Below are 20,255 nucleotides of genomic sequence, written 5' to 3'. Positions count from 1 at the left end.
GAGTATTGTGTGCAGTTTTTGGCTCCTTATTTTAGAAAGGATATACTGACATTGGAGAGGGTTCAGAGAAGATTCATGAGAATGATTCCAGGAATGAAAGGGTTACCATATGAGGAACATCTGGCAGCTCTTGGGCTGTATTCCCTGGAGTTCAGAAGAATGAGGTAGGGGATCTCATTTAAACATTCCGAATGTAAAAGGCCTAAACAGATTAGATATGGCAAAGTTATTTCCCATGGTAGGGGAGTCTAGGACAAGAGGGCACAACTTCAGGAATGATGGATGTGCAATTAGAACAGACATACGGAGAAATTACTTTAGTCAGAGAGTGGTAAATCTGTGGAATTTGTTGCCTCGAGCGGCTATGTAAGCCAGATCATTGGGTGAACTTAAGGCAGCGATAGATAGGTTCTTGATTAGCCAGGGAAACAAAGGGCATGGGAAGAAGGCAAGGGAGTGGGGATAACTGAAAGAATTGGATCAGCCCATGATTGAATGACAGGACAAACTCAATGGGCCAAATGGCCTAATCTGCTCCTATATCTTATGGTCACTTCCAGGCAGCTGATATCATTGGTGGTGATGAAACTATCTCTTGGAGATAGTTATGGTTTGGTACTTTGCTGAATTCAATGTTACTTGTCAAGTGTCAGCCCATTTCTGATTGTTGTTCAGATCTTGCTGCATGTGGGTAGGGGCTGCTGAGGAGCTGTGGAGGAAATGGAACATTGGGCAACCATCTGTGAATATCCCTTCCTCTAACCTGATAAAGGAAAGAAGGGCAGAGGAAATGAAGTAACTGCTGGATGCCTGGGATTCCATTTTACAAAATTCCTGCAACAGTATTCTGGAGCTGGGATGACAAAAACGAATACCGCTTTTTGGGTGAGATTTTCTTTGAACCATTGGAGTGTTTCTCAATGTTGTGTCAATTGGCTTCAGTTTTACTTGGGTTTTTGATGTCATGCTCCATGAAAATCAAAACCAGTCACTCTCAGCTCACCAAGAATTTACATCTTTGCTCTATGTTTGAGCCAAGGCAGTAATGAGGCCTTGGAGTCCAACTGTTCTTACAGAATCCAAACCAAGCACCAGACAGAATAGATAGAACCATGTCACTTGCTCATCAAATCTACTTAAATTGCATTGGTTTTCCATTGTTCCTCTGAGGGTATAGGGTATGAAAAAACAGTACTATTTCCTCAGACATTGTACGACTATGACAAAGGAAAAGGATAATTTTTATTCAGCTTTTGAACATTTCTTACCATTGATCTAGATCACAGCTAACCAGCACCAGATGTCCATCTGGCCATCTAGAAATTCATAAGATTCAGTCCCAAAAATTTCTCCCTTATTTGGCTATCTTATGGGGCAAATGTTTCGGAAGAGTTTCAGGCTGGCATGAATTCTTGACCTAGTCATTGAAAGATTTTCCTGATGAAAGGTCTCTGCCCAAATTGCTGATTATTGTTCTCCTTGGATGCTGCTTGACATACTAAATTCCTTCAGGATTTTGTTGTGTTTTTCAAGATTTACAGCAACTGCAGAACTCACACACAAAAAAAAAGAGGTATAGGAAGATAAACCAGTAGGCATACCACTTTTCATTTTTCAGTACTACAATCTATCCCAATAATACTTAAAGTTTAGGTTCAACTAAACTAGTTCAACTAGTTTAGATTCAACTGTTATTTTGTCTACAAATGTATTGAATTTTAACCATTGCAAAAACTCCAAGAGTGTGAGCACCAATTACAGTTTCATGGCAACACTAGAGAATGATTTGATATCATCCATACCAATAGAACTTTCCTTATATAACCCCCTTACATTCATCAGCAGAAATAAACAGAGATTCATGCCGAGAGATACCAGGTCTGTGAGCTATTGGTTCACAAATACAATTAGAAGTGTTGGTGAGGGAGTGCACATGATTCCTCCTGCAGCCAAAGGTGAACTGCAGTTCATCTCCACCAATGGAATGTTTTCTGGAGATAAAATTCAGAGCACTTGACTTCTTCTAATGTTTTGTTACCACTCACATCCTCCTGCCCATATCAAATCCCAAACCTAGTAACTGGCAGTTGCTAATATAGAACATAGAACAATACAGCACAGTACAGGCCCTTTGGCCACAATGTTGTGCCCACCCTTAAACACTGCCTCCCATATTACCCTCCACTTCAAATTCCTCCATATACCTGTCTAGTAGTCTCTTAAATTTCACTAGTGTATCTACCTCCACCACTAATTCAGGCAGTGCATTCCACACACCAACCACTCTCTGAGTGAAAAACCTTCCTCCAATATCCCACTTGAACTTCCCTCCCCTTACCTTAAAGCCATGTCCTCTTGTATTGAGCAGTGGTGCCCTGGAGAAGAGGCGCTGGCTGTCCACTCTATCTATTCCTCTTAATATCTTGCCCATGCCCAGGATTACGGCTGCACAGGTGGAAGGTCAACTGAGGAAGATGTGTACCAGCAAGGCGGCTGGACCGGATGGAGTTTCCCCACGATTACTGAGGGCCTGTGCGACTGAGCTGGGAGAACCACTACAGTGCATCTTCAACATGAGCCTGGAGCAGAGAAGAGTACCCAGACAGTGGAAAACATCCTGTATTGTCCCGGTACCGAAGAAACCACAACCAAAGGAGTTGAATGACTTCAGACCTGTTGCCTTGACGTCGCACGTGATGAAGACCATGGAGCGGCTGATAATACAGAATCTGAGGCCACAAACCAGGCACGCCCAGGATCCTCTTCAGTTTGCGTATAAGGAGAAGGTGGGAGTGGAGGATGCTATCATGTATTTGCTGCACAAATCACTCTCTCACCTAGATGGGGCCAGTTGTGCTGTGAGGATTACATTCCTTGACTTCTCTAGTGCCTTTAACACCATCCAGCCCAAGATCTTAAGGCACAAACTAACGGAGATGGGAGTAGACTCTCACATGGTGGATTGGATAGTGGACTACTTGACAGATAGACCTCAATATGTGCGGTTGGGAGACTGTAGGTCTGACACGGTGGTCAGCAGCACAGGAGCGCTGCAGGGAACCGTACTCTCTCCGGTCCTGTTCACCCTGTACACATCAGACTTCCAATATAACTCGGAGTCCTGCCATGTGCAGAAGTTCGCTGATGACACGGCCATAGTGGGGTGTGTCAGGAATGGACAGGAGGAGGAGTATAGGAAACTGATACAGGACTTTGTGATATGGTGCAACTCAAACTACCTGCGTCTCAATATCACCAAGATCAAGGAGATGGTGGTGGACTTTAGGAGATCTAGGCCTCATATGGAGCCAGTGATCATTAATGGAGAATGTGTGGAGCAGGTTAAGACCTACAAGTATCTGGGAGTACAGTTAGACGAGAAGCTAGACTGGACTGCCAACACAGATGCCTTGTGCAGGAAGGCACAGAGTCGACTGTACTTCCTTAGAAGGTTGGCGTCATTCAATGTCTGTAGTGAGATGCTGAAGATGTTCTATAGGTCAGTTGTGGAGAGCGCCCTCTTCTTTGTGGTGGCGTGTTGGGGAGGAAGCATTAAGAAGAGGGACGCCTCACGTCTTAATAAGCTGGTAAGGAAGGCGGGCTCTGTCGTGGGCAAAGTACTGGAGAGTTTAACATCGGTAGCTGAGCGAAGGGCGCTGAGTAGGCTACGGTCAATTATGGAAAACTCTGAACATCCTCTACATAGCACCATCCAGAGACAGAGAAGCAGTTTCAGCGACAGGTTACTATCGATGCAATGCTCCTCAGACAGGATGAAGAGGTCAATACTCCCCAATGCCATTAGGCTTTACAATTCAACCGCCAGGACTTAAGAACTTTTTAAAAGCTATTATTAATGCTTTTTGAGATAGTGATTTAGATGCATATCATATTTTTTACTGAGTTAAGTATTGTATGTTATTAGTTTTGCTACAACAAGTGTATGGGACATTGGAAAAAAAAGTTGAATTTCCCCATGGGGATGAATAAAGTATCTATCTATCTATCTATATCTTGTATACTATATATATTGTTTACCTAAAGGTGCTTCAACACTAGTTCACTTTCAAAGATTGGATGTATGCACTTGGCATGCATTGAGAGCTATCTGCTGTTTTTGCCTTGTGCAACAATTCTCTTTTCTTTGCCCCTTTACTTCACACAACCTTTTATCATACCATACCACTGGACTAAACAAAAGCTTTTCTCTACATTCAACCGTTCTTTTCCTTCTCTTACACACTCCAATCTATGGACCTGTGTCCTGACCCTTAGATCTTCTTGTCAAACAATGGATAAGATTACTGGTTGATACCTCCTATCATACTGGTCATTTCTTTCTATTGAAAAGCTCTCCTCAAATTGTCTTTGAGACTAATGCTTTCTCCAACTTCTGTTTAAGCTCTTTGCACACATAGATCCCCAACTGGATGGTCAACCTTGTGTTCTGTATTCATATGCATCAACACACATTTGAAATGTCACTCTTTGAGTATTGACCAGTCAGGTCACTCCAAGATCTAAAGGCTTTTTCCATCTTTCCACCCATTAAATCTTTCCAGCATCAATTTTTTATTTGTAGATTTTGCATTCATTTTTTACTCATGAATTCTCTCTCTATGACTCTGAATGCATTTTTATAATAAAAACAGCTCTAGGTGTATAGTTAGGTTCAGCAGCAGCTCTGTCGACTCAGAATGACAGGGCTCAGAATTCAAAAGACTTGAGCAAAAGATCTACAGTGAAACTTCAGTATCTTCCATTGTTGGGGGAATGTCGTACTTTCAGAAAAGATATGTTTTTCAAGATATATTAAAGCAAAATCCTATCTGCATCCTGAGCTGTGTGGGAAAAGTCAGACCTACAATTAGACCATAAGACCATAAGACACAAAGAGCTGAACTGGGATATTCGGTCTGTCAGGTTGCTCTGCCATTCCACCATGTCTGGTTTATAATCATCGTCAACCCCATTCTCCAGCCTTCTCCCCATAACCCTGACTAATCAAGAAACTATTAATCTCCGCTTTAAATATAACCAGTGACTTGGCGTTCACAGCCATCTGTGGCAATAAAATTCACAGATTTACTACTCTTTGGCTGAAGAAATTTCTCTTCATCTCTGTTCCAAATGGTTGTCACTCTATTCTGAAACCTTGCCCTCTGGCCCTAGACTACCATTCTACAGGAATATCTTCTCCAATTCCACTCCATCTAGGCCTTTCAATGAGATCCGCCCTCATTCTTCTGAACTACAGCACTTGCAAAAACAGAGCTAAACACTCATCAAACATTAACCCATTCATTCCTGGAATCATTCTCGTCAACCTCCTCTGGACTCTCTCTAATACCAGCACATCTTTACTTAGATAAGGGCCCAGCAGCTGCTCACAATATTCCAAGCACAGTCTGAGCAAAGTCTTAGTATTATATCCTTGCTTTTATATTCTAGTCCTCCCAAAATGAATGACAACCTTGCATTTGCCTTCCTCACAACCAACACAACCTGCAAGTTAACCTTTAAGGAATCCTGCACAAGGAATTCCAAGTCCCTTTGCACACTTCATTTTTGAATTTTCTCCGTTTAGAAAATAGTCTACGCTTTTCCAGTGCCTTGTAAAATATTCAACACCCAACCATTTGTTCACATAAATGAGTATTTTAATCAATTTAACTGAGATTTTACTTGAGAATCAAATGCTCTTTTTTCCCACTGTAGAGCCCAAAAAACAGGGAAAATTGTAAAGAATGAAAAAATGAATTTCAAAATTATTCATCCCCCTTTGCTCAGTACTGCTACGTACCCGTGACACGTGACAGTGGTGTACTTGTCACGTGACAGGTGTTGAAGCTATACTGGACTTGAGGTAATGGTCTTGTGATGGGGGAGTGACTTCATTTTCCTGCCAGTAGAGGTCATGTGACAGTTTTTTTTTTACAGGGTATAAAAGGAGGACCCCTCCCTGTGAGGAGGGGCAGTTCGTGGCTGGATTTGTCATGTTGACTTCATGCCACAGCGTGATTTAATATTATGACGCAGTGTGGTTGAAAGATGGAGTTTTATCTAATGCCTAAAGTTTAAAAGGTCATTGCCAGCAGTTTCTTTATAATACTGCTAGTTGAGAATCAGTGGAGAGTGAAGATTGAAGTTCTGGAGTTAAAAGATCGAGGAAAGTCGATTTCGACGGTGAAACAGGTTCGACCTTGTTTGATCCTCATTCGGAAGGAATTCATTGACTGTCCCCGTGTTAATCCCTGTGAACAGCAGAAAGGATTGGGAACAGTTTTGTAAAGGAAAGGTCAGTGCCTTTAAGTCGTTTCATTCTTCATCTTCCTAAATTCTTCGTGGGAATTAGTTCGACTGGGAATCGAAGCAAAACGACGTGAAAGAGAATTTAAATCATCTTAAAAAGTCTCTCCCTTAAATGGACTGTAAGCATTTTGAACTTTTGCAATACTACTTTGAAGAACTGTTTTTGCAACATCGCTTTAAGCTTCATTGCTTTAGGAACTGCTTAAGCTGCCGCACAGCAGCTGATTTCCGGTTACGTTAGTGATTTGTTTACTTTTGGGGGTTTGTTTTTCAGTGTTTAATAAACGTTTTGTTTGTTATCAAAACCCTGCCTCACTCATATATTTATTGTTGCTGAGTCCGTAACAGTACTTAGTTGCTTTAGATTGTCCTGCTGCTGAAAGATGAACTTCCTTCTGAGTTTTAAGTTTTCTGGCAGAGGTTCTAATCCAGGATCACTCTGTATTTAGCAACATTCATCTTCTCATCAATACTAACCACTATATTTTATCATAGGAATGCATGGATAATGTGTAGTATTAGATTTATGCCACACATACTGCTTATCATTGAGGCCAACAAGTTCTACTTCAGTCTCATCTGACAATAGGACCTTCTTCCACATTTGTACAGTATCTTCTAAGTGTTGCTTTGCAAAGTCTTTACAGGGAAGCATGTGTTTTTTTTTCTAGCCATGGTTTCTTCCTTCCCACCTTTCCATAGAAAAAAGCTTCCAAGATTGTGGAGCCATGAAATTCTGCACCTCAGGGTGACTGTTAGCATCACAGTAGCCTCGCTTTCAAGTTTCACTCTTGTTCGGCAACTAAGTTTAGAGAAATGGCCTGACCTGGGCAGTTTGACTGAGGTTTCATGATGGACAGCGCTGAGCTCTGGGGTATGCTCAGTGCCTTTGAGATGACTTGTACCCTTCCCCAAATGAGTGCTTCTTTATTATCATTTCCCTGACATGTCCTGATTGCATGTTTAACAATGTGATTCTCTATCATATTTTCAGGATACTGTATTCCTTCTACCAAAGTGCATGACCATACACTTCCCTACAGCATTTCTGCTATTTCTTTGTCCAGTCTCCTGTAAATGTTTCTGAAGATTCCCTGCTTCTTCAATACTACCTGCACCCTCACCTCTCGTCATATTGTCTGCAAACTTGGCCACAAAGCCTTCAATTCCATCATCCAAATCATTGACATGTAACATGAAAGGAAGCAATCCCATCACTGGCCCATGCAGAACACCACGAGTCACCACCAGCCAACCAGAAAAGGCCCCCTTCATTCTCACTCTTTGTCTCCTGCCGGTCAGCCAATCTTCTATTCACGCTAGTATCTTTCCTGTAACACCATGGACTCTTAAATTGTTAAACAACCTCATGTGCAGCACCTTGTCAAAAATCTTCTGAAAATCCAAATAAACAAAATCCACTGACTACTGATGAAGGGTTTCAGCCCGAAACATCATCACTATCTCCTCCTGTAGATGCTGTCTGGTCTGCTGAGTTCTGCCAGCATTTTGTGTTTTTATTAAAATCCACTGACTCTCCTTTGTCTATCCTATTTGTTACTTCCACAAAGAATTCCAACAACCACATCAGGCAAGGTTTCCCCAAAAGGAATACATACTGATTTTGAACAATTTCATCAAGTTCCTCTAATTACCTCAAAACCTCATCCATAGTAATGGACTCCAACATCTTCCCAACCACAAAAGTCAAGTTAACTGGCCTATCATTTCCTCTGACTGTGGAATCCCCGGAGCAGACTGTGGAGCATAGAAGGTTGAGCGGGAACTTGATAGAGGTATTTAAAATTATGAGGGGGATAGATAGAGTTGATGCGGATAGGCTTTTTCCATTGAGAGTAGGGGAAATTCAAACAAGAGGACATGAGTTGAGAGTTGGGGGGCAAAAATTTAGGGGTAACACGAGGGGGAACTTCTTTACTCAGAGAGTGAGTAGCTGTGTGGAACGAGCTTCCAGTAGAAGTGGTAGAGGCAGGCTCGATTTTGTCATTAAAAAAAAATTGGATAGGTATATGGACAGGAAAGGAATGGAGGGTTATGGATTGAGTGCATGTCGGTGGGACTTGGTGAGAGTAAGTGTTCGGCACGGACTAGAAGGGACAAGATGGACTGTTTCTGTGCTGTAATTGTTATATGGTTATAAAGACTGCCAAACAATCAGTATATAAAAGACAAACAGTACAAATAAAAAAATTAATACTGAGAATATGAATTTTAAAGAGTCCTTTGAAGTGAGCCTGTAGGTTGTGGAATCAGTTCAGAGTTGTGGTGAGTAAACATATCCACACTGCTCTAGGGGTCTGATGGCTGCAGGGTACCAACTGTTCCTGACTCTGGTGGTGTGTTGGACTTTAGGCTTCTGTACTTCCTACCCAGTGGTGGTAGCGAGAAGAGTACAAGGCCTTGATGGGTGGCATTGCTTTGTGACTCTGTTGTTGCTATTGACCTGCTTTGCACAAAATTTACAGTGGGGTCTTACACCTTACAATTTACATTTATGCATTGTATATTTGAAGTGAATACATTTCACCTGGTTTCTTCTTGGGGTTGTGAAAGGCAACCGATGACTTCTTAAATGATTTTTCAATCACTAAGTTGCTTCTGCATCTTCGTCAACACATTTTTGTGGCTACATCCAGTAGTGGATGGTTCCACAGACATTGAACAGGAGCTTTTTTGTGCTGTTGAATGAGGAATAAATATGAGGACTGGTCACTGGAAAGCTTCATCTTCTCTTCCTTGAATAGTGCCCTTAGAATCTTATGTCCACTGAGTTTTGGTTGAAGACGTGGAATTCACTGAGAGAAGATGGCGCAGTCTCAGTACAATATGGAAACATTGGCTTGAATTATGTATTTTTTTAGGCTTTTGAGAGAATTATTTAATAAAGAGGTACTCACGAAAGGTACTTAGATGGATACTTGAATAGGAAAAGTATAGAGGGACCTAATGCAGGCCAATTGGATTAGTGCAGTTAGGCATCACAGTAGCATGAATGAGTTGGGCGAGAAAGTCTGTTTCTGTGTTGTGTAATCTTCTGATTGCAGGACAATTGTGCAAAGACTGTGACATTCCTACAACATTCTTGGGTCAGTGGTCAACAATATTTTCTACAAATTACACGGATTGCTGTAATGAGGAGAATTCATCTTTATTTTGGCTCCAGGTGCATTGCCTCTCTTGCATGGTCTGCAGAAGAAAGTGGTTTCCTTGAATGGAATAACTTCACTCACATGAACTCTGAATCGATTCCACAAGCTATTGATTCCCTTTCAAGGCCTCTACAATGCATGTTCTTGGTATTTATTCATTCTTTTTTTTTTTGCAAGGTTTGACTTCTATTGCGCAGTTGTTGTTTGTCAGTCTTTGTGTGTAGTTTATCATTGATTTCTCTGTTCTACTGTGAATGCCTGCAATAAAATTAATCTCAAGGTTGTATATGGTGATAGATACATACCTTGGTAATAAATTTACATTGAACTTTGAATTTCAGCTTTGCAACCACGGGAATCATGGGCTGAAAAATCTCATCAAGCGTCTGAAAGACAGGCCAGACCGAGTGTCTGTATAATGTATTAATGACAAAGGAGATTTGCTTTAGTTATTCATTAAAATACAGCACGAAATTGGCCCTTATGGCCCTTCCAGTGGGCTACCCAGCCAACCCTGATTTAACCCTAACCTAGTCATGGAACAAGTTACGAAGACCTATTAAATGGCATGTCTGTGGACCATGGAAGGAAACTGGAATACCCGGTGAACCACACCCATTCTACAGGAAGGACATACAGACCCCTTAGAGAAGACATTGGAATTGATCTTTGAATTCCGATGCCTCAAGTGGTAGTAGTGCTGTACTAACCACTGTACTGCCTTACTACCCCTAGCACACTGAAATTGGCAGGGGTGGAATAGGCTGAAATTAGTGACTTGTAACTTCAGTTGGGTTTGGCACGAGAATCACTCTTACCCCTAAAAAAAAGAATATCCCCATCACCAGTGTCTAATCCAGCTAAAGAGGAGTGAATAGTCACAAACCAACACATCTCTGTGCAACTTTCACTATCAGTGGAGGAGTTCCCGTGAAATCTGACAATGAAGGCTCTCTAACAATTTGAAAAATAAATTGCGTGAGGGAGTGTATTGCAAACAGTTTTGAAATGCTTTCCTGAACAGTTGGCACAAATGTAATGTTCTGAGTGGCTATTTTCTGTCTAGCAACCTCCAACAGTTACATCAGATTCAAGGGATGAAAAGAAAATTATTGTCATCAGCTTAAACAGGAGTCTGGTACGTTCAGCTTCATTAATAGATGACTTTAAGATCTGCGCACAATGGTCTATGCCATCACATGTTTTTACCTTTAATTACTCTCTGATATCCTTGCTCAGACACAATGGAAAATAGATGAAGGTAACACAAACAACTAAGTTAACAATTTCTTTCCCCCACTCTCAATTAATGCCCTTTAAAACTGGTTTTATTTCAGACTAATGAAGAATCCAATTTTATTTTTTCAATTGCCTCTGAAATAAATTTAAGCTTCACATTTAAAATAAAACTGTAAAGTTCAACCAACATGTTTTACAGACTGAAAATATTTTTCACTTTCAAGTAGATTAATTCATTGTGGGTGGTCTGGGAACATCAAACTGTATGAAACTCAAAAATGTGTTTCTTTGCATAAATGTACTTAGGAATTGCACAGTGGGAAATTGTGATGATTAACTGTTGATAGGTCTGATACTCTGCAAAAATTGCGTAGAAAATAGTTTTATAGTGGATGTGATCATTTTAGTCTGAGAGACATCTGGAAACACCCATTACAAAATGCAATGACCTCGGAGCCTTTAGTGCCTGGAGAATAATGTGAGTTTGTGGTAAAACTGCATAGATGTCTTGGCAAGCTCTTTTCCTGAAGATATTATCTGAGCAATGATAATTGCATCCCTGATGAGATGAATAGCCTAAATGGAAATGACAAAAAATAAGAAAACAGTGCCCAAACTAACTCATATATAAATGTGCGTCATTATAGTACAAACAGACATAATGCATTTCTTACCAAGAGCACAAAGTGTATTTGCTGCCAATTTCAAAAATCCTTTGAAAATTAAATCGTATTCATGCAATACATGATGTACTCTACTTAGGATATGAATTGGACAATTTAATGAAAAGTTTATAGCTATTTAGTATCACTCTAAAATGCCACGGTTTGACTATGAGCAGTGGACTGCAAACATTTAAATTCTCTTTTCCCAGGTTGGGCTAATTTATTTTGTTGTTTGGATTCTATATCACACTGTTAAATTAAATTCAAAGTTCAAAGTAAATTTGTTATTAGAGTACATACATGTTATCACATACAACCTTGAGAATCTTTTTCTGCGGGCATACTTACCTAATCTATAAACAGTAACTGTAAACAAACTGTGCAAATGCAACTATAAATAAATAGCAATAAATATTGAACATGAAATAACAATATAACAGAGTCCTTAAATGTGTGTAGCTATACCCTATTATTCAAGAGCCTGATAGTTGAGAGGTGGTGTGAGTCCTGAGTCAATTGTACCTTCTACCTGATGGAAGAAGTGAGAAAAAAACATGGCCTGGGTAGTGAGCAGCTTTGATGATGGATGCTGCCTTTCTACAGCAACATTTCATGTAGTTGTGCTCAATGTTTGGGAGGGTTTTTGCCGATGAGGTACTAGGCCGAATCCACTACATTTTAATAAGAATTTCCACTCAAATGCATTGGTGTCCCCATACCAGGGTGTGATGCAGCCAGTCAGCACACATTTTACTACATATCTATCGGAGTTTGCCAAAGTTTTTGATAATATGTCAAACCTTCACAGACTCCTGAGGAAGTAGAGGCTCTGTTATGCTTTTATATGATGGGTCTGGAATCATAGGGAGGATAGCAATGTAGCTTTGCAGTTTGTGGGCATAATTTATGACACATACTGAGAACACGTTGGACAGACAAAAATAACAAATTGCACAGGGTAAATATAATGATAAAAAGTCAAGTTGCAGTTTCAAAAAGAGCACTTATCTGCATGCTGTTGATGAAAAAATCTAATAGCGATGAAAGTGACACAGAACTGACTAGCATTAAGATCTACAATGTGAAAACTAACAATAGACAAGCAATATGGCTACACCAAAAGTGAACAACAAATTACTTAAAATGGAATTGGACACTGGCTTCACAGTTTCAGCCATTCACAAAATACTTGAACAGCATTTCAAAGATACTGCGTGGAAGTCTGCAGGTATCCAAATAAGAACTTGTTCTGGAGAAAAGATAACTTCTGTGGGAATGATAATCATAACCGTGAAATACAAGAACCAACAAGCCACATTGCGTTGTATATGATAAAGACAGTATTGTGGGAATGTGATTGGCTGAGACTAGAGATCTTTACATCGTTTGCACACCACCTCCCCAGTAATAGAGCCAACTGATAGCAAATTGAGAGAGGTACTGTATGAAGTACTTTAGAAAGGTAACTGCATCTATGCTGTACATCATGAATCATTGCTCAAAAGAGAGAAAACAGGTGTTAGTGCCAAACTCTGTGCCTCTGGTTGGAAAGCATATGTACCAAGGAAGAACCACAAAGCTCAGAGGAATCATGAAAGTGACGAATGCAGCTGTCTGACTACAAGATTTCCTGTAGGTAACATGTCTGAGAAAGCGTCTGATATGTTAATTAAGTAGAAAATGGCGAAATGTAGCTGGGTTTAAAGCTGGAAGTTCAAGGAGCTTCAGAAAAGTTGCAAGTGTTCACTTTGGTGAGTATAACAAACCAGAATCCACACTGCGTTCATAAAGGCTATTGCATGAACTTCAAGTGGGAGACAAAAAGCTGCTTCTAACACTAGATGCAAAGGCCAAAGCCCAGACGGATGAATGCAAAGCCAAAAGGAAAGAAGTCAGTGGAGATACAAAAACAAAGGATTCCTCAGATGATGTTGTCAAAGAGGAAAACAAGAGGAGAAATCAGATAGTAAAGGAAGCAATAGAAGGATTATTAAGAGAATATTCCAGTGAACTAAATGTACCTTCCCTAGATAGAGATCCACATATGACCATTAGATATAGGAACAGAATTAGGCTATTAGGTCCATCAAGTCTGCTCTGCCATTTCATCATGGCTGATCCATTTTCCCTCTCAGCCCTAATCCCCTTCATGCTCTGACTAATTAAGAAACTATCAACCTCTGCCTTAAATATACTTAAATATATGACTAAAGAAATTCCTCTTCATCTACATTCTAAAAGAACACTCCTCTATTTTGAGGCAGTGTCTTCTAGTCTTAGACTCTCCAGTCATAGGAAACATCCTCTCTACATCCACTCTCTCAAAGGCCTTTCAACATTTGATAGATTTCAACGAAGTCACACCTCACTCTTCTGATTTCTAGTGAGTACAAGACCTGACAATCAAATGACAAGGCTTTCATTCCCAAAATCATTTTCGTGAACCTCCGTTGAAACCTCTTCAATCTCAGCACATACTGCACATTAGGAAATCCTGCACAAGGACTCCCAAGTCCCTTTGTGTCTCAGTTTTTTTGTATTTTTTTCTCCATTTAAAAAATAGTCAACCCTTTTATTTCTTCTACCAAAGTGGATGAGCCTACACTTCCAAAACATTGTATTCCTTCTGCCACTTCCTTGCCCATTCTCCTAATCCAGGTCCTTCTGTAGCCTTTCTTCTTCCTCAAACTATCTACCACTCCAACTATTTTCATATTGTCTGCAGTGGATGAGTGCTGGAATCTGTGAGGGGTTAATGTTAAAGTTGGGAAAAAATAGAAAAGGATTGTTGTAAATGTGTTCTTGATGCTCAGAACAAACTTAAAGTTGTAAGTCCTGTTTCAATCCTCTATGACTCTATGATATCTGAACGTGGTATTTTATTTGTCTACTTTATCTGGAACAGAAATACCATTTCCTGCATTCTGTTTTCTTTTATACTAAATTGCTTACTGTATGAATGGAATGATTTATCTGGAAGGTGCATGATATAAAGCTTTTCACTGTATCTCAGTACCTGTGACAATAACAAAACAATTCCGATATCTCTTACCTGGCTGGCAGATGCAGAGAGCTGTCCCATTGCTTTGTGTAATGCAGGTGGAAAAATTACTGCATGGGTTGTTGTGGGAAGCACATGGATCATACATGAGTTCACATAATTCACCAGTGAAGAATGGAGGGCAAATGCATTCAAACATTCCAGGGACTGCAGGCTCAAGGCAGGTGGCATTGTTCTGGCAGGGATTGCAATCGCATTCATTTACATCCTCTGTGCAATGTGATCCTTGCCATCCTGGATTACACATGCAGCTACAAAAATATTAAACAAAAAGTTAATAGGTTAAAAGATTAATGGATAATGAACAGCTGTATTGCAATTCATCATGCTATCTCAACTCTGTGTTCAAAGTTGACAGTAAAGTTATTATTTAACTATGTATGTTTTATGTCACCATACGAACCTTGCCTTGTATTTACTTGCAGGCATTTACAGGAAAATAAAGACATAAAACTATACATAGCAACAACTGACAAACATCCAGTGTGTGAATGAGGACAAATTGTGATAAATAGCTAATAAAAATGTAAATGAATAATACCGAGAACATGAGTTGTAGATTCCACAAAAGTGAGTCTATGGGTTGTAGAGTTAGTTCAGTGTTGAGGTAAGTGAATTTAACCATGCTACATCTCTCTACCTAATTTGAGATGAGCAGATTATAACTTTCTCTCATTGGGTATGAACCTGGTAGAAGGAATTGCTTGTTAAGAAACCTTCCAATAAGCCTTGTTTCCTTGATATTTCCCTGCAGACTTACTTTTCATTTTAAAATTTATTCATTTCCCTTCTGGAAGTTAAGATTGAATCTTTCTTTATTGCTCAATGCATCCCTAATCACAACAACTTTCTGATTAAAAATAATTTCCCACATTTCCCATTGATTGCTTGCTAATTGGTAATTGATAGTTTTCTAATTGCACTTGCCTTTTTATGCTAGCTAGTTCAGCTGTTGTCTCACAGAACCAGTGACCCAGGTTCAATCCTGACCTCTGGTGCTATCCGTGTGGAGATTGCATAGTTTCTCTGTGACTATAAGGGCTTTTTAAAATTTAGAGATACGACACAGAAACAAGCTCTTCAGCCCAATGGGCCCACCCCACCTATTACACCCATGTGACCAATTAAACTACAAACCTGTATGTCTTTGGAATGTTGAAGGTAACTGGAGTACCCAGAGGTAACCTATTGGTTCAACAGGTGCTCCAATTTCTGCTCACATTACAAAAATGTGTTGGTTGATAGACTGATTGATTATAGTAAATTAAGATGAATTTGAAGATGAATGGTATCACTGGGAGGGGGAGGATACGGAGGGCTTAGTGTAAAAACAAGTACTTGATGATAAGACATCTTTTTTTTGTAATTTATCATCAAACAAACATTTCCATAAGATGTATTTCAGATATTGTACATATATATAATCATATATATCACAAATCTCCACAAAGTATTTATCTGAGGTATACGCTTATAGAAAAGAGTGGAAAGAAAAAAACAAGCAAAAGGAAAGAACTATGTACAAGTAGGGAGTGACTTTTTTTTACAACAGATTCATTGATTTGTGAGAATAAAATCAGGACTATGAGGCATTATGTAGTTAAACCATTTTCCCCAGTATGAATCACATTGTTCCAGCTTATGGTTAACAGATGCTGTTATCTTCTCCATTTTGTAAATGTCCATTGTAATTTTCATCCATGTATTTAAAGTTGGGCTCTCCTGTGATAACCATTTCCTAGTAAGAGTCTTTTTACCAGCCACCAACAGTATATTCATTAAATATTTATCTCTTTTCAACCATTCTTGAGGTATATATCCAAAATATATGGTCTTACTCTCCAAGGGTACTTCACATTTAAAGATGTCTTGTAGGGCATTGTGTATCCCCCTCCAATAGTTTTTGATAACAGGGCAGTCCCAAAAATATGATAATGATTTGCATTTTGATTTCCACAATTTCTCCAGCAAACAGGGAGGTTACTATCATAATGGGATTTCTGAGAGGGTGTAATAAAATATCTTATCAAGTTTTTCCATCCAAACTCTCTCCATTTCTGTGAACTGGTACACTTCCATTGATATCTCCATATTGTTGTCCATTCTTCCTCAGATATAATTATCCCTCCTTCCTTCTCCCATTTTGTTTTAATGTATGAAGTCGAATGTGTTTTAAGATTTGACAACCCCTTATACATGCTTGAAATGATTCTACTACCATTATCTGAATTATATGCTTTTCTAAAGAGCTCTATCAAGCATCTATTTACCTTGGTTACATTTTTAAGCGTCTTATTAACATATTGTCGCACCTGTAAATACCGATAAAAATCTTGTTTTTCTAATAAGTGTTTCTCTTTAAGCATTTCAAAACTGAACAGTGTTCCTTCTTTCATTATGTTGCAAAGAACTGTTATTCCTTTAGCTGTCCAGTCCTTAAATCTAGCATCCAATTTATTTGGTGTAACATCCGAGTCATATGCATACCATTTAAGAATTGCAATATCTCCCTCTAGATTATATTCTTTTATAGTAGTTTTCCATATTTTAAGTGTCAATTTCACCCATGGGTTATCAATAGTATTTATGTACCTTTGCAGGTTGTTATCAGCCAAAATTGTGTGTATGAGGATGGGAAGTACTCGCTCCTCAATGTTTTTCCATTGAGCGTCATATGATGGGTTACACCAACATATCACAGCTCTCAACTGTGCTGCAAAATAATAATCTCTAAGAGAAGGTAGGCCCCATCCCTCCTTTTCCTTTGCTAATTGCAAAGTTTTGAGATGAACACTAGGCCTTTTACCCTGCCAAATATACCTTGATAGCATCTTGGTCCATTCCATTCATTGAATTGATTTTGATTAATCTTTATTGGTAGGGTCTAAAAGAGATATAACAGTATATTCATTTTAATAGACTCAATAATATATTCTGGGCAGTATATTCATTTTAATAGACTCAATCCTTGAACTGAGACTGAAAAAAGGAATCAGGTTCCATCTTGCCACATCTTCCTTAATTTTTTTTATATAAAGGCTGATAATTACATTCTGATAATTTTGCCAAATCTTTTGGCATAATATCACTCTATGACTATTTCCCACTTGAAATAGTCCCTCCATGAAAATGGCACATTTCACATCCAGCTATCAGCTGCAGCTTCTCAATGTCATTGGTATCTCTGGGAACCATCTCTGCTCGGGTTATTAATCATTTAGCTTTGTGATTCTGTGTATTTTGTAGTTAGCTACGGCATCTTTCTTTGTGTAAACTGAATATAGTTCTACTCTACTGCCTACCTCCAGAATACGAAGCAATTCTCTTCTTCCCTTTGCAAAGGACTAATGGATTCTACCTCAAAGCAAATCCATTCTGCATCAATGTGTATCATTGCATGCTGATTGTTGTCTCTCCATGCAGATAGATGGAGTCAAACTTTAGAGAATGCAGAACATGATTGGAGAAAGCGCTCTTGAACACTAGAAAGGTCATGATTCTCAAAACATCCTGATGAAGGGTCTTGGCACAAAATGTTGATTCTTTATTCCTTTCCAGAGATGTTACCTGAAGTGCTGAGTTCCTCTGGATTTCCAGCACCTGGATTTCCAGACTATCCTGTGTTTATTGTTCTTTGCTATGGACATAACTGGTTATGATTTGAGTACATTTATGAATATCAGAATTGAATAGCTGTGATGTAATAAATCTTACAGCACCAGAAGGCCGTCATTGGTCTCATTATGGCAATGGATGACTATATCACAGCCTCTTGCAATCGTCTGTGGCAGACAATTCCATTACCGGTGCAACTCTGATCAATTTTCTGCCTCCACTTGTTAATAGAGCTGAAGAGAAAATCCAGAGGCATGACTCTCAGTATGTGATACATTCTACTAGGTCATCATCATCAGGAAGCAAAATTATGGTTTCTTTCTAACCTCACTTTTATTACTTTATGTTAATTCATCATCATCCTTCAGAACAGTGAAACACTCTTTTGTCTGTTTGTGCTGTCTGTAAGTCTCTATCCTCAGAAAACTGGCCAACATAAATACAAAGGGTATGTCACTGCTGCTTTCTATTTTGTGCACAATTTGCAAGGTGCTGTTTTTAATACAACTCAAAGCCATCCATTAACATGGGTTTGGATGGTTGCATGTAGTAAGCCGAGAAGACAGATTGTAACACAGTAAGCATGCATTGCTGATTCAGTGCCAACTTGGACAGTTACAATCGAGCTAACATTCTGCATTGAGCATTTAGCAATAGGAAGCACCTACATCCACCTGCCACCCATGTCTTGCACTATTTAATGACTTATGAGCTTGTTGTTGATTAATGAGAGAGTGCTCTTAGTCTCTTTCCTGCAAAAGTGTTTAGCTTGCCAACAATGAAACATCCCAAAATAAATCAATACATAAAGAAAAACATTTCTTTTATTCATTTATTAGGTATGAAATTCAGCTTCGGTGTTATTCTGGTAAGTCTTTGGCACTGTCTGTATCTGTGTTATAATACGCAGAACAGGATTTTAAATGGTGATGCCAGTATGGCCAAACAAAGCTACAGTACAGATTTATTATTACATTGCAACTTTTCAATTCTGATATTTAAAAATGTACTCAAATCATCTAAAAACTGATATGTCAACAGAAAATAATAACAAAGATGTTTTGAGAATGATGGTCTTTCTGGTGTCTGAGAACATTTTCTCCAACCGTGGTCTACGTTTCCTTAAGTCTGTCTCTATCTGCATGGAAAGACAACGGTCAGCATCTAATGATAGACTTTCCTCAATGGACAGTCAGAAAGAAGCACAAAAGTGCATTGTTTCTTTCTCCCCACAGTCTTTTGCTTTTAACTGAATTCGCCATGCTGGAGCAGGTACTCATGCTATTCCCGTAAAGGCCAGCGTTGGGCAGATTTGGACAAACAGAAGTACAATGTTAGCCACATCAGCTCAGCTTGTAATTCAATCTCACTGATTTCATTTGAGGCAAATGACGCAGTTTGCTGTATGTTCAGATGTTTCAATGTATATGTATTACATAAAGCTTATCTTTATAATACTGAATACATTTCAAAGTCAAAGCTGAGATTATTACCATATGCTGAAGTATATTGTATGTATGCTCAGGTGCAATGAAAAACGCAGCAGAATCCCAGGGACATAGCATTTGATACACAACAGGAACTACACAAGTACATAACTAGTACTAAAAAAGTTTATTGTAGTGTAAAGTTCATTGGTATTCTGAGGTGGTGATTAGGGTTGTACCTTTTAAAATTTAAAAGCACTTCACTGACTGTAAAGTACTTCGGGACATCCTGAGGTTAGTAAAGGTGTTTCATAATTGCAAGTTCTCTTTTATTCAGCAAAGTAATTTCTAAGTAGCCATTGCAATCACATCAAGAAGGGTGAAGGGTGAGTCTGTTTGAACCAAGCAAAGTGTTCCAAGCAGTAAAAACACCATCATTGTCTGACTCCCACAGAGTTGGCAGCTGGCTATTGTTAGTCCCTTGATAAAAAAGTGGCTGCAATAAGCCTAAGTGGTGGCACCTGAAGGTTGGCTAAAGCTGGGTAATGTATGGACAAAGGACATTTAGAAAGAAGAGCAAAGCTATTAACCGCTGAGTATTTGATGAAAATCCTACAAGTCATAGAATCAGCACTGAAGCAGTCCCTTTGGCCCACTGAATCCATATAGACTCGAGCAGACTTTTTCATGATTTGCATCTCCACTCCATCATTCCTGTCAACCCTTCCAGATTCTCTCTCTCAACTTCACACTAGGGGCTTCTTAC

General features: G+C 39.2%; 1 protein-coding gene across 1 annotated transcript in view; it reads right to left on the bottom strand.

Moving 5' to 3' along the window:
- The window catches only part of eys (eyes shut homolog), a 1,854,977-nt gene that overhangs the window by 854,494 nt on the left and 980,228 nt on the right, over positions 1-20,255 (bottom strand). Inside the window, exon 21 of the mRNA XM_073056513.1 lies at positions 14,439-14,698. Within this exon, the coding sequence (XP_072912614.1) occupies positions 14,439-14,698 (260 nt within the window). The remainder of the gene's footprint in view (positions 1-14,438; positions 14,699-20,255) is intronic.

This window comes from Hemitrygon akajei, chromosome 9 (assembly GCF_048418815.1).
Source record: "Hemitrygon akajei chromosome 9, sHemAka1.3, whole genome shotgun sequence".
Taxonomy (NCBI): Eukaryota; Metazoa; Chordata; class Chondrichthyes; order Myliobatiformes; family Dasyatidae; genus Hemitrygon; species Hemitrygon akajei.
The sequence above is the reverse complement of the archived record's forward strand: the minus strand, read 5'-3'. Positions and strand labels throughout refer to the sequence as shown.